This window comes from Mytilus californianus, unplaced genomic scaffold (genome assembly GCF_021869535.1).
Source record: "Mytilus californianus isolate M0D057914Y unplaced genomic scaffold, xbMytCali1.0.p SCAF_5, whole genome shotgun sequence".
In the NCBI taxonomy this organism is placed as follows: domain Eukaryota; kingdom Metazoa; phylum Mollusca; class Bivalvia; order Mytilida; family Mytilidae; genus Mytilus; species Mytilus californianus.
Genome location: NW_026262701.1, coordinates 64,649,945 through 64,664,106, shown reverse-complemented (window position 1 = coordinate 64,664,106; position 14,162 = coordinate 64,649,945). Strand labels below are relative to the sequence as shown.

General features: G+C 33.1%; 2 protein-coding genes and 1 long non-coding RNA gene across 9 annotated transcripts in view; 1 reads left to right on the top strand and 2 right to left on the bottom strand.

The window, feature by feature from the left end:
• LOC127701233 (importin-4-like) overlaps positions 1-14,162 on the top strand; it is a 997,117-nt gene that overhangs the window by 634,678 nt on the left and 348,277 nt on the right. For 2 of the 6 annotated variants that reach the window (XM_052205057.1, XM_052205052.1), the window contains exon 29: positions 11-7,109. In XM_052205057.1, the coding sequence (XP_052061017.1) occupies positions 11-153 (143 nt within the window). In that variant the 3' untranslated portion in view covers positions 154-7,109. The remainder of the gene's footprint in view (positions 1-10; positions 7,110-14,162) is intronic. The other 4 variants (XM_052205056.1, XM_052205054.1, XM_052205053.1 and 1 more) reach the window with 3 other exon arrangements.
• LOC127701240 (zinc finger CCCH domain-containing protein 13-like) overlaps positions 1-14,162 on the bottom strand; it is a 406,889-nt gene that overhangs the window by 213,426 nt on the left and 179,301 nt on the right. The gene's annotated exons all lie outside the window — the stretch shown is intronic.
• The window catches only part of LOC127701252 (uncharacterized), a 239,064-nt gene continuing 232,066 nt past the window's right edge, over positions 7,165-14,162 (bottom strand). The window contains exon 3 of the long non-coding RNA XR_007981955.1: positions 7,165-7,546. This is a non-coding gene — a long non-coding RNA (uncharacterized LOC127701252). The remainder of the gene's footprint in view (positions 7,547-14,162) is intronic.

Genomic DNA, 14,162 nt, shown 5'->3' with positions numbered 1-14,162 from the left:
TATTTTGCAGATGTACAGTCAACATTAGTTCATTTCGTGAAAGATGTGTCTTTGAAGTACCCTAGGGATTATCAAGCTGTCAGAAATTGTTTACCTGCTGAAAAAATTTCGAAATTAGACGCTTGTCTTCAAATGAGTTTTGGATGTAGTTAAATGCAAGCAACTGTTTTGAATTATACATGTAGATTTTGTCATGATCCTTTCTAAGGTTTTGTTCCTCAAAGTTACAGATTTGAAACTTGAATTAATTGGATTGATTATCACCATAGATAGACATTTGATTTTTCAGCATTTTCAGGTACAATCTTCTGCCATTAAACTTCTCCACTTGAAGTTATGTTCCTGCTGCAAATCTTTATATGAGTTGTTCATTGACTAACAACAAGTCACTTCTTCATTTTTCAACCAAAATTATGTTTAATTAAAAATTCTTAAACTTAGCTTTATAAATAATTCAGATAATTAAATTTTATAAAAGAATTTACATTAAATTTTTCTATTTTGTATATTATAGCAAGAAACAAACTAAAACTGAGGGAAACGCATCAAGAAAAAGAGAACATAGATAGAAACTTTAAATATCAAAAATAATTAGCAATACAAGGTCTTCGAATAAGTCAGCATGTTCCAAATCATCAGTTGATTCCTTATTGCAGTAATTGCCCTTTAATGACGATTTTTACCATTTTTGTTTTGCGTTTTTGTCTATTACAATGTATCTTTAAAAAGTAAAAAAGATATAAACTTTAATTAGCTATACAAGATCTACAGATAATTCTAATGGATGAAAAAGTCAGTTGACTTCTTTATCGCAGTGTTTGCCCTTTAATGATGATTTCTACCAATTCTGCCTTTTATCTTGAAAACTATAATGGATAGATATAAACTTTATAAATAGCAAAAATGGTCAGCAAGACAGGATCCACAAATAGGTCAACATTGCTGATTGTTAGTTGAATTCTGTTTCAAAAAATTAAAACAATTATGGATTTTGAGATTCCTTTTTAAGCTTTTCTCATCACTTGGTGTACGTCGTCCGTCGTTGTCCATTCACTTTTAAAAAAAATCATCTCTTCTGAAACTACTGGGCCAAATTTAACCAAACTTGAACACAATCATCATTTGGGTATCTAGTTTAAAAATGGTGTCAAATGACCCCGCTTGTCAACCAACATGACTAAAAATAGAACAGAGGATAAAATGCACATTTTTATACGGATTTTGCAGCCTTATAATGGTATGACGTTGTCGTCGTCGTCGTCCGAAGACATTTGGTTTCCAGACAATAACTTGAATATAAGTGTATGGATATCCATGAAATTGTACCACAAGGTTCTATCCAACTAAAGGAAGGTTGGGATTGATTTTGAGTGTTGTCCTAACTGTTTAGGAATAAGGGGCCAAAAACAAGCACTTTTAGCTCACCTGGCCCAAAAGGGCCAAGTGAGCTTTATCAACACTTGGCGTCCGACGTCCGTCTTCGTCGTCGTCTGTTAACTTTTACAAAAATCTTCTCTGAAACTACAGGGCCAATTCTAATCAAACTTAGACACAAGCATCATTGGAGTACCTAAAAAATGACCCACCTGTCAACCAACATGGCCGACATGGCAAAAAATAGAACATAGGGGTAAAATGAAAGTTTTGTCTATTATCTTAAAAACCGATATAAATGAAGAAAATATGTCGGGGGCAAGAATGATGAAATATATTTATTGTCTGTTTCCATAAAAACTGTCAGACTACTTCTTATAGGAGTTATTGACCTTAAATGATAAAGGATTAGGTCCGGTAAGGGCCGATTTTGGCCTCAAAATTCAGGTTCATTTGAAGAAAGATTTAAGACACTTTTTAAACACTTAAGTGTCTACTTCAGTCGATTCAATTAGTTTATGTGAAAGATTTGAACTGATTTAGTCATTAAGGACACACAAATTCAAGCTTAAATATGAAAAATCAATCAAATATGCCATAATATGTCACTTTTCAGATGGTTTTTGTCAAAAATGAAAGTGGCCGCATCCGTGTTCATTCTCAACCTTTATATATGTTATGTATTATCATCTAATACAACTTACATTTAAATATTAAGAATGAACACAAATGCGGCCACTTCCATTTCAGACGGAAACCGTCTGAAAATTAACCAAAATGCTAAAATTTCGAAGATTTCAGTAATTTAGCATGACTTAATAATGCTAGTACCCGATACATGCCCATTGTATTGTCAAAAACAGCCCATATTTATGTAACAGAAGTATTCGTCTTTCAAATAAATAGCTAAAAATTTACATTTTAACAATTTTGTAAAATTGCTATATTTTGGGGCCAAAAAGGGGTCTTACTGGGCCTACTCCTTTTACTAATGTTTTGCTTTTTTGTCTAATATCTTGAAAACAATAATAGATAGATGAAACTGAAATAAGCAAAAAGGATCTGCAAGACAAGATCTACAAATAAGATAACATGGCTGAAATCCTCTGATGATTCCTTATTAGAGTTATTGCCCTTAAATGACGATTTTTACCATTTTTAGCTCACCTGACCCGAAGGGTCAAGTGAGCTTTTCTCATCACTTGGCGTCCGTCGTCCGTCGTCCGTCGTCGTCGTCGTCGTCGTCGTCCGTCGTCGTTAGCTTTTTACAAAAATATTCTCCTCTGAAACCACTGGGCCAAATTTAACCAAACTTGGCCACAATCATCATTAGGGTATCTAGTTTGAAAAATGTGTCCGATGATCCTGCCAACCAACCAAGATGGCCGCCATGGCTAAAAATAGAACATAGGGGTAAAATGTAGATTTTGGCTTATATCTCTGAAACCAAAGCATTTAGAGGAAATCTGACATAGGGTAAAACTGATTATCAGGTCAAGATCTATCTGCCCTGAAATTTTCAGACAAATCTGACAACCTGTTGTTGGGTTGCTGCCCCTGAATTGGTAATTTTAAGGAAATTTTGCAGTTTTTGGTTATTATCTTGAATATTATTATAGATAGAGATAAACTGTAAACAGCAATAATGTTCAGCAAAGTAAGATCTACAAATAAGTTGTCATGACCAAAATTGTCAGTCGACCCCTTTAGGAGTTATTGCCCTTAATAATCAATTTTTTACAATTTTTCGTAAATTTTTGTAATCTTTTACAAAAATCTTCTTCTCTGAAACTACTGATACAAATTTGACCATACTTGGCCATAATCATTATTAGGGTATCTAGTTTAAAAAGTTTGTCCGATAACCCCGCCAACCAACCAAGATGGCCGCCATAGCTAAAAATAGAACATAGGGGTAAAATGCAGTTTTTGGTTTATATCTCTGAAACTAAAGCATTTAGAGCAAATCTGACAGGTGGCAAAAATGTTCATCAGATTTAGATTTATTTGCCCTGAAATTTTCAGACAAATCCGACGTCCCGTTGTTGGGTTGCTGCCCCTGAGTTAGTAATTTTACAAAAATTTTGCAGTTTTTTGTTATTATCTTAGATATCATTATAATATCTAATATCTAATACTATTAATTATGATTTTAACCTTATTTTACATGATTTCCAAAGCATCAGTAAATACAGGTGAGCGACACAGGCTCTTGAGAGCCTCTAGTTTTGTGTTTTTGTCTTATATCTGAAAAACAATAATAGATAGATGTAAACTTATATTAGCAAAAGTGATCAGCAAGACAAGATGTACAAATGAATCACATTGTCGAAATCTTTCGGCGACTCCTTATTGGCGTAATTGCTCTTTAAAGACCATTTTTACCCAGTTTTAATGGTTTTGCCTATTATCTTGAAAACTATAATAGATAAATGAACACTTCAAACAGTGAAATTGATCAGCAAGACAAGATCTACAAATGACTTAATAAGACGAAATCGTCTGACAACTCCTAATTGGAGTTATTGTCCTTTAATGGCGATTTTACCTCTTTTTTTCGTTTTTGCTGAATATCTTACAAACTGAAATAGGTAGATAAAAATTTAAATTGGCAAAAAAGATCATCAAGACAAGATCTACAAAGAAGCCTATGGCAGAAATCGTCAGTCGACACTGTAAAGAAGTTATTGCCCTTTAATGACGATTTCTACACATTTTTTTTTAGTTTTTGCCTCATATCTTGAAAACTAAAATAAGATATGTAGAAAATTAAAATAAGAAAAAATGATCAGCAAGACAAGATTTACAAATAGTTCAACATGACTGAAATTGTTAGTTGACTCCTTATTTGAGTTATAGCCCTTTAATGATAATTTTTACCATTTTTTTTTTTTGGGGGGGGGGGTCATTTTTGCCTTTTATATCTTAAGAGCCCCTAGTTCTTGTTTCAGGACAATAACTTGTGTATAAGTGTATGGATCTCTATGAAGTTGTACCACATGGTTCCATACCTCAAAAGGAAGATTGGGATTGATTTTGGGGGTGATGGCCTAAACCGTTTACGAATTAGGGGCTAAAAACAAGGATGTTCTGGTTTCCGGACAATAACATGAGCATAAGTCTATGGATCACTATAAAATTGTACCCAAGGTTCCATACCAAAAGAGGAAGGTTCGAATTGATTTTGGGGGTTATGGCCTTAACCGTTTAGGAAAAAGGGGCCAAAAACAATACTTTTCTAATACTTTGTATAATTGCTTATTTCTTGACCAATTCCAATGGGGTTTAATTTAAAGTATTGAATTCTTGGGGTTCTTTAATATGCTGAATCTAACGGTGTATATTTCCAATAAATAAGGAGGGGACGAGCCCTCAGGGCCCCTGAATCCGCCTATGGTAGCACTATCTTAACATTAGTATTAGGCATTGGATTATTGAAATTTGAGAAAATAACAATTATCTTAAGTTTATGGATTTTTAGCAGCAAATTAAAAAATATTGACCATAAATTATGATAACTCTTTACCGTGAAAGGGTAACTTTAAAAGAATTATATACATGTACATATAATTTGATTTTCACTGAACATGCTGAAGGCCCATTACAGAAAGATGTTTCTCAAAATTAGTATGTTGTCTTTCTTTTACTTTGAAACAGGACTCAATGTTTATAACATATAATATATGTGATTTTTTGTCTGTGACTTTCTGTCCTATATTCTGACCGTTATCATGACTAGGAAAAATGACTTTATACCTATTTATATGTAATAGGCTTTGCATCAAATTTATAGAAACACTTAGATTGAACCATAATTTTTATCAAATAAGAAAATATAAAATGCTTTTCAAACATATAAGCATACGATAAATGTATTGACTTTCGAGAACATTTGGCATACCTCAAGTTAAGTCGTTGAATATGTTTACTTATATTTTCTTAAAATATTTTAAACTACCAAGATATCGTGCATGCAGGGGCTCAGGCATACCTCAAGTAGTCCGTGAAATGTTTATTTTTTTATGAAAATATTTAAAACTACCAAGATATCCTACACAAGGCTCGGGCATGCCTTAAGTTGTACGTGGAAATAATTATTTACAGTTATGAAAATATAAAAAACAATTATATTGGATTTATCAACTTACATGTATTTTTTGCCTACTTCACACCTTGTGTGTGTTACTTTATATTTGTGATCAAACGTGTCAAATTATAACCGGTAATATACAACATAATTCACAACACAGTAAAATACAATATACTACTCAATACCATAAAAAGTTTAAATAACCTGGTGTCCGTCACAGTACCCTAAACTGTTTTTCCCAGTTTTTTTTTATTATTTGATAAAGACTTTACCATTCAATCTTAATAGTTTTTATACGACCGCAAAAAAATTTTGCGGTCGTATATTGGTATGACGTTGGCGTCTGTCTGGCGTCGTCCGGCGTCGTCCGAAGACACATTGGTTTTCGCACTCTAACTTTAGTTTAAGTGAATGGATCTCAATGAAATTTTACCATAAGGTTCAATACCACAAAAGGAAGGTTGGGATTGATTTTGGGGGTTATGGTACCAACAGTTAAGGAATTAGGGGCCAAAAAGGGGCCAAAAATAAGCATTTTTGTAACTTCCAGACATAACTTGTGTGTTAGTGTATGGATCTCTCTGACATTGTACCACAAGGTTCCATATCACACAGGGAATACTGGGATTAATTTTGGGGGTAATTGCCTCAAAATATTAGGAATTAGGGGCCAAAAAAGGGGCAAAAAACAAGCATTTTTTTAGTTTCATGACCTTAACTTGTGTGTAAGTGTATGGATCTTTCTGAAATTGTACTACAAGGTTCCATATCACAAAGGGAAAGCTGGAATTGAGTTTGGGGGTAATTGCCCAAAACGTTTAGGAATAAGGGGCCAAAAAGGGGCCAAAAATAAGCATTTTTCTAGTTTCCAGACAATAACTTGTGTTCAAGTGTATGGATCTCTCTGAAATTGTACTGCAAGGTACCATACAACAAAGGGAAGGCTGGGATTGAGTTTGGGGGTGATGAATCATAAGGGGGTTCAAAAAATTTGGGGGGGGATTTTTTTTTTTTCCTTTTTTTTTTCTTTTAAAATTTTCCATTTTAAGTTGGTTATTTCTGTTTTATATTTAAAAGCAAATAATAACGATATGGTAGGAGATACACACCAAACAGGATGTGTAAATTATTATAAAATAAGTATTGTGCAATAGCAAGAAATTTTCAATTGCACAGTATTGCACAATAGCAAGAAATCTTCAATTGCACAGTATTGCACAATAGCAAGAAATCTTCTATTGCACAGTATTGTGCAATAGCAAGAAATATCCAATAGCACAATATTGCGCAATAGCAAGAAATTGTCAATTGTACAGTATTGCGCAATAGCAAGAAATATTCCATTGCACAGTATTGTACAAAAGAAGATACTTCGTATAAATTGCTTATTTCTTGACCAATTTCAATGGGGTTTTATTCTTGAATTCTTGGGGTTCTTTAATATGCTGATTCTAACCGTGTATTAAGTTTTTGGATTTTGGGCCCCGTTTTTAAATTGGTCCACATTGAGGTCCAAAGGGTCCAAAATTAAACTTTGTTTGATTTCATCAAAAATTGAATTATTGGGGTTCTTTGATATGCCGAATCTAACCGTGTATTTAGATTCTTAATTTTTGGTTCTGTTTTCAAATTGGTCTACATTAAGGTCCAAAGGGTCCAAAATTAAACTTAGTTTGATTTTAACAAAAATTGAATTCTTAGGATTCTTTGATATGCTGAATCTAAACATGTATTTAGATTTTTGATTATGGGCCCAGTTTTCAAGTTGGTCCAAATCGGGGTCCAAAATTAAACTTTGTTTGATTTCAACAAAAATTGAATATATGGGGTTCTTTGATATGCTGAATCTAACCATGTATTTAGAGTTTTGATTTTTGGGCCCCATTATCAACTTTGTCCACATTGAGGTCAAAAGGGTCCAAAATTAAACTTTGTTTGATTTCATCAAAAATTGAATTCTTGGGGTTCTTTGATATGCTGAATCTAACCATGTATTTAGATTTTGGATATTGGACCATAATAGTTGAATGTCCAATTTAAAATTTTTAAGTTCTTAGACCACATTCATTCTGTGTCAGAAACCTATGCTGTGTCAAATATTTAATCACAATCCAAATTCAGAGCTGTAACAAGCTTGAATGTTGTGTCCATACTTGCCCCAACTGTTCAGGGTTCGACCTCTGCGGTCGTATCAAGCTGCGCCCTGCGGAGCATTTTATTTTTATATAAATTTTAATCAAATCCTATAAGATATAAATAGGTATTAGGTAGTACAACGATCAGGACACAGTCAACGTTTGTCAGGTCAAGTTTTTTTTTCCCCAAAACATATATTTCCCCCCTGTTTTTAATGATATAAAATAACACAGAAATTGTCATCGGTTAGGTCATTGCTGTTGTCGGTCAGGTCATTGTCAACGTTAGAAGGGTCACGTTTTCGGAATTTTTCGGAATTTTTTATTATTTTTTTCTATATTTTTTCATATAGTTACATGTATATATTAAATGATCAAATTTTATTATATTTCAAATTTAACATAAATCCTTTAAGAAATAAAAAAGTAATGGGCATTTTCATTTGGTCCTGTCATTGTCAGCGTTGTTCAGGTCACGTTTTATGAAGATTTAAAAGTTTTCTATATTTTTTCTTATATTTATGTATTAAATGGACTAAATTTATAGCAATTCAAATATGACAAAATTTTTAAGAAATAAAAAAGTTATTAGCATTTTCGTTTTGGTCCAGTCATTAGTGTAACCCGTCAAAGGGAGATAATTCGTATTGTGAGGAATATTGCACAATGACCTTTTTTTAGAAATTAATTTCAGATGTTTCTAAGTAGATTCCCCATAACTTTTTTTGATTTTTGATAAAAACAAGGCTGAAATTAATTGTTTTTGTGTTTCTTTTTAATAGATGTAGCCGCATAATTTCACAACACTACACCAAATATTGTATTTTTCTCAAAATTCCCAACTTTCTCCGCTGTTACCATGGTAACCAACCAATATATATATCGGTTGGCATTATTTTTCTGATTAGGCTAATAGGATATACATATCAGCCAATTTTCAGAAAGATCGGTGACTATGTGTGCCGAAAAAGTTTTTAAGTGGTTACAGAGAATGATTATTAAAGTCTATTTTTAACAATTTTTCGTAAATTTTTGTTATCTTTTACAATAATCTTCTCTGAAACTACTGAGACAAAGGCCACAATCATCATTAGGGTATCGAGTTTAAGAAATGTGTCCTATGACCCTGCCTGTCAACCAACATGGCTGACATGGCTAAAAATAGAACATAGGGGTTTTTTCCTTATATCTCTGAAACTAAAGCAGAAGTATAATGGTTGCATTATTTCATGCATCAATTCTAAACAAAAATATCAGGTGAGCGACACAGGCTCCTTGGAGCCTGTAGTTAAATTTGAGCCCCGTTTTCAAAATGGTCCAAATTAAGGTCCAAAATTAAACTAAAATTAGTTTTATTTTCACAAAAATTGAATTCTTGTGGTTCTTTGATCTGCTGAATCTAAACATGTATTTAGATTTTTGATTTTGGACCAAGTTTTCAAGTTGGTCCAAATCGGGATCCAAAATAAAACTTTGTTTGATTTTAACAAAAATTGAATATATGGTTTTTTTTTTATGCTTAATCTAACCGTGTATTTGGATTTCAGCCCCGTTATCAAATTGGTCCACATTGAGGTCCAAAGGGTCCAAAATTAAACTTCTTTTGATTTCATCAAAAATTGAATTTTAATGGTTCTTTGATATGCTGAATCTAACCATGTATTTAGATTTTTGATATTGGACCATAATAGGTAAATGTCCAATTTCAAATTTTAAGTTCTTAGACCACATTCATTCTGTGTCAGAAATCTATGCTGTGTCAAATATTTATGAAAACTATAAAAGATAGACACTGTAAACAGAAAAAAATATCAAAATTACAAGATCAACAAAAAAGAGATTTTTGTCATGAATTCTATTCTAGTCCACAATGTTGGAGAGGATCATTGGTGAAGATCCACATAGATTTGGGTGAGCCTCTAGTTTAACTCCGTGAATTTTTCTCATCACTTGGCGTCCGTCGTCGTCATTGTTAACTTTTACAAAAATCTTCTCTGAAACTATATATAGTTTTTAAAATGTGTCCGGTGACCCCGCCTGTAAACCAAGATAGCCGACATGGCTAAATATAAAACATAGGGGTAAAATGAAAGTTTTGTCTTTGATATTGAAAACGACTATAAATAGAAAAAATCTGACGGGGGACAGAAATGTTCAGAATGTTGAGCTCTACCTATTGTCTATCTACGTCAAAACTGTCAGACGGCTTCTTATAGGAGTTATTGCTCTTAAATGATGAATTTTACCATTCTTTTTCTTTATCTATTATCTTAATAACTATAATAGATAAATAGAAACTTCAAATCGCAATAATGACAGCAAGACAGGATTTACAAAGTCAACATGGTTGATATCGTAAATCGAAAACTTCCTCTACTGATATCATGACTGTTTTTGATAAAAGACAACGCAATCATCAGTCTCATGGCAATCTCAATAACCACAATCAACGAAACAAGCATCGTTGTAATTTTACCCTTGGTGATATTTTATCTATATTTAAAAACAATAGTAGACATCAAAGGAATAATCCACAATGCTTTCAATATAAAAATGGTAGCATACGTACGCTATAAATTTATTGCTTTGGGATACCATACGGCATATTTGTTAATAGTGAACAAAAAGGTAAAACATAATACACCGAGTGATCAGTATGCTGGAGTTTCTTATTGACAACATATTTTTTTAACTTGGAGGTAGACTTTTTCAACAAATTGTCGGCATTTCTATGGTAACGAACTGTGCTTCGGAAGATACCAAGACCTTGTTGATAAATATTCCGTATCAACTTCACTAAAAATACATGATGGTCTTGAAGTATAGATTCTAGGTACTGACGTTGTTTATCATCTTAAAATTACGTGTTATGATGTTCTTTTTATTTGTATTTGTATATTGTTAACCTTTACTGTTTAGTACATTTTTGGTAATATCCTTTTGGCGTGGCTCGGTATTTATACATCCCGCTATTGTGTTATTGTGCTATGGTCATTTATTCTATATTTTTGTAGAGTGTCTATATGCAATTTTGTTTTTCTTTGTTGACATAGTTGTTTGTTTTTATCTAATATTACTAAAATAACGAGGTCCAATTTGTTAGCCGGCATGACGTAAAAACGACGAGTCAAAGAATTCAACTTTATATATAACTAATATAGGACAATGGTGTTGTTTAAAAATTACACCATTCCAGGCCCTTTTGTTTTACACATAATTAATATTACAAATAATTAACAAGTTCCGGGTCGAATCCGATACTGATACCAATAGTTTATGTGAAATGTAGTGTCCGGTTGTAGTTACCTGTTACCTTCTGTAAATACATCCTCTATCACGAGAACCTGGAATTCTCCCAGGAGTTGTTTTATATCTAGTACACTATTTAACAAGTCTGTTTTCTTCCACCTCAATGCCACTATTAATTTTGGTTAATTAGTAAAAAAAAATAAATTTAGTTTATAGTAAGAAAACCAGGACGGGTTCAAACAGAAAGATTTTGAAAGCAGAAAAAACTGTGCACCTTAAAATCAGCATGACTTTATCAGATGACAATACGAATACTAAATATCCAGGCTAAAAATAAGGCATAGGTACTTTAATTCAGTCACTCGGGTGTGTTCCAGTAATGATTAAGATTATAAAACAGTATTGACTGCTTACCCCAATTTTTGACATTTTTATACGACCGCCAAATTTTTGTGGTCGTATAATGTTATGACGTCCGCGCCGAAGACATTTGGTTTCCAGACAATAACTTGAGGATAAGTATATCATGCGGGATCTCTATGAAATTGTACCACAAGGTTCCATACCACAAAAGGAAGGTTGGGATTGATTTTGGGGGTTATTGTCCTAACTGTTTACGAATAAGGGGCCAACAAGGGGCCAAAAACAAGCATTTTACCTGTTTCAGGACAATAACTTGTGCATAAGTGTATCGATCAATATGAAATTGTACCACAAGGTTCCATACCTAAAAAGGGATGTTGGGATTGATTTTGTTGGTTATGGCCCAAACCTTTTAGGAATTAGGGGCCACAAACTAGGATTTTCTGGTTTCCGGACAATAACTTGAGTATAAGTCAATGGATCTCTATGAAATTGTACCACAAGGTTTCACACCAAAAGTGGAAGGTTCGGATTTATTTTTAGGGTTATGACCCTAACCTTTTTGGAAAAAGAGGCCAAAAACAATACTTTTCTAATACTTTGTATAAATTGCTTATTTAATGACCAATTTCAATGGGGTTTAAGTCAAAGTCTTCAATTCTTGGGATTCTTTATTATGCTGAATCTAACCGTGTTTTTAGATTTTCAATTGTGGGCCCCGTTTTCAAATTGGTCCAAAATTAAACTTTGTTTGATTTTAACAAAATTTTAGTTCTTTGGGTTCAAGGATATGCTGAATCTAACCGTGTATTTAGATTTTTTGAATTTTTGGGCCCGGTTTTCAAATTCGTCCACATTAAAGTCCAAAGTATCCAAAATTAAACTTAGTTTAAATTCTTTTTTAAATTGAATTTTTGGGGTTCTTTGATATGCTGAATCTAAACATGTATTTAAATTTTTGATATTGGGCCCAGTTTTCAAGTCGGTCCAAATCGGGGTTCAAAATTAAATTTTGTTTGATTTCAACAAAAATTGAATATATGTTTTTTTTATATGCTGAATCTAACCGTGTTTTTGGATTTTGGGTTCTGTTATCAAATTGGTCCACATTGATTTCCAAAGGGTCCAAAATAAATCATGTTTGATTTGATCAAAAGGTTCTTTGATATGCTGAATCTAACCATGTATTCAGATTTTGGATATTGGACCATAATAGGTAAATGTCCAATTTCAAATTTTTCAGTTCTTTGGCCACATTCTTTCTGTCTCAGAAACCTTTGCTGTGTCAAATATTTAATCACAATCCAAATTCAGAGCTGTATCAAGCTTGAATATTGTGTCCATACTTGTTCCAACAGTTCAGGGTTCGACCTCTGCGGTCGTATTTTATTATAGTGTGTTCTTATGTTGTACTGTTACACCACTGTCCTCGGTTAGGGGAGGGTTGGTGCCTTCAAAAATGTTTTATCCCGCCACATTCTTTATGTGCCTGTCCCAAGTCAGGAGCCTGTATTTCAGTGGTCGTTGGGTTCATGCCTGTCATATTTGTTTTTATACGACCGCAGGTAGTATTATGTTATGGTGTTGTCTGCGTCTGAAGACATTATGGTTCGCAGACAATAACTTGAGTATAAGTTCATGGATCTCTATGAAATTTTAGCACAAGGTTCCATACCAGTAAAGGATGGTTGGGATTGTTTTGGGGGCTATTGTCCTTGCAGTTTTATAATTAGGGGCCAAAAAAGGTCAGTTTTACTGGGTCATGGAAAATAAATTGGTTCGCAGACAATAACTTTAGTATAAGTGTATGGATATGTAAGAAATTTTAGTACAAGGTTCCATACCACAATAGGAGTGTTGGATGGATTTTGGGGGTTATTGTCTTAGCTGTTTTGTAATTAGGGGCCAGAAAGGGGCCAAAAACAATTATTTGTCAGGTTTTAAGACAATAACTTGAGTATCAGAGATATTTCTTTGGTCAAAATTTTAACACATGGTTCCACACCACAATAGAAAGGTTTGGATTAATTTTGGGGGTTATTGTCATACATGTAGCTGTTTAGGAATTAGGGGCCAAAAATGGGTCTAACAAAATAATTTTTTTGTCAGGTTCACAGACAATAACTTGAGTATAAGTGTATGGATCTCTTTTAAATTTTAGCACAAAGTTCCATACCACAATAGGAAGGTTGGGATTTATTTTGGGGGTTATTGTCGTAGCTGTTTAGGAATTAGGGCCAAAAACAAGCATTTTTCATATTTCAGGACAATAATTGGTGTATAAGAGTATAGATTTCTATGAAATTTTACCACAAGGTTCCATACTTCAAACGGAAAGTTTAGAATGATGTTTGCAGGGTCATGGCCCATACCGTTTAATAATTAGGGTTCGAAAAGGGGCCGAAAATAACTGTTTTTCTGGTTTGCAGGCAATAACTTAAGTGTAGTATAAGTGTATGGATTTCTATTCAATTTTAGCACAAGGTTCCATACCACAATAGGAAGGTTTGGGTTTATTTTGGGGGTTATTATAGTAGCTATTTAGGAATTAGGGGCCAAAAAGGGCCTAACAAAAACAATTATTTGTCTGGTTCGCAGACAATAACTTGAGTATAACTGTATAGATCTGTATTAAATTTTAGCACAAGGTTCCATTCCACAATAGGAAGGTTGGGATTTATTTTGGGGGTTATTTTTGTAGCTGTTTAGTAATTAAGGACCAAAAAGGGGTCAAAAACAAGCATTTTTCATGTTTCAGGACACAAATTTGTGTATTAGAGTATGGATTTCTATGAAATTTTACTACAAGGTTCCATACTTAAAAAGGAAAGTTGGGATTGATTTTAGGGGTCATGGTCCAAACTGTTTAATAATAACGGGCTGAAAAGGGGCAAAAAACTAGGATTTTCTGATTTCTGGACAATAACTTGAGTATAAGTCTTTTTATTGCT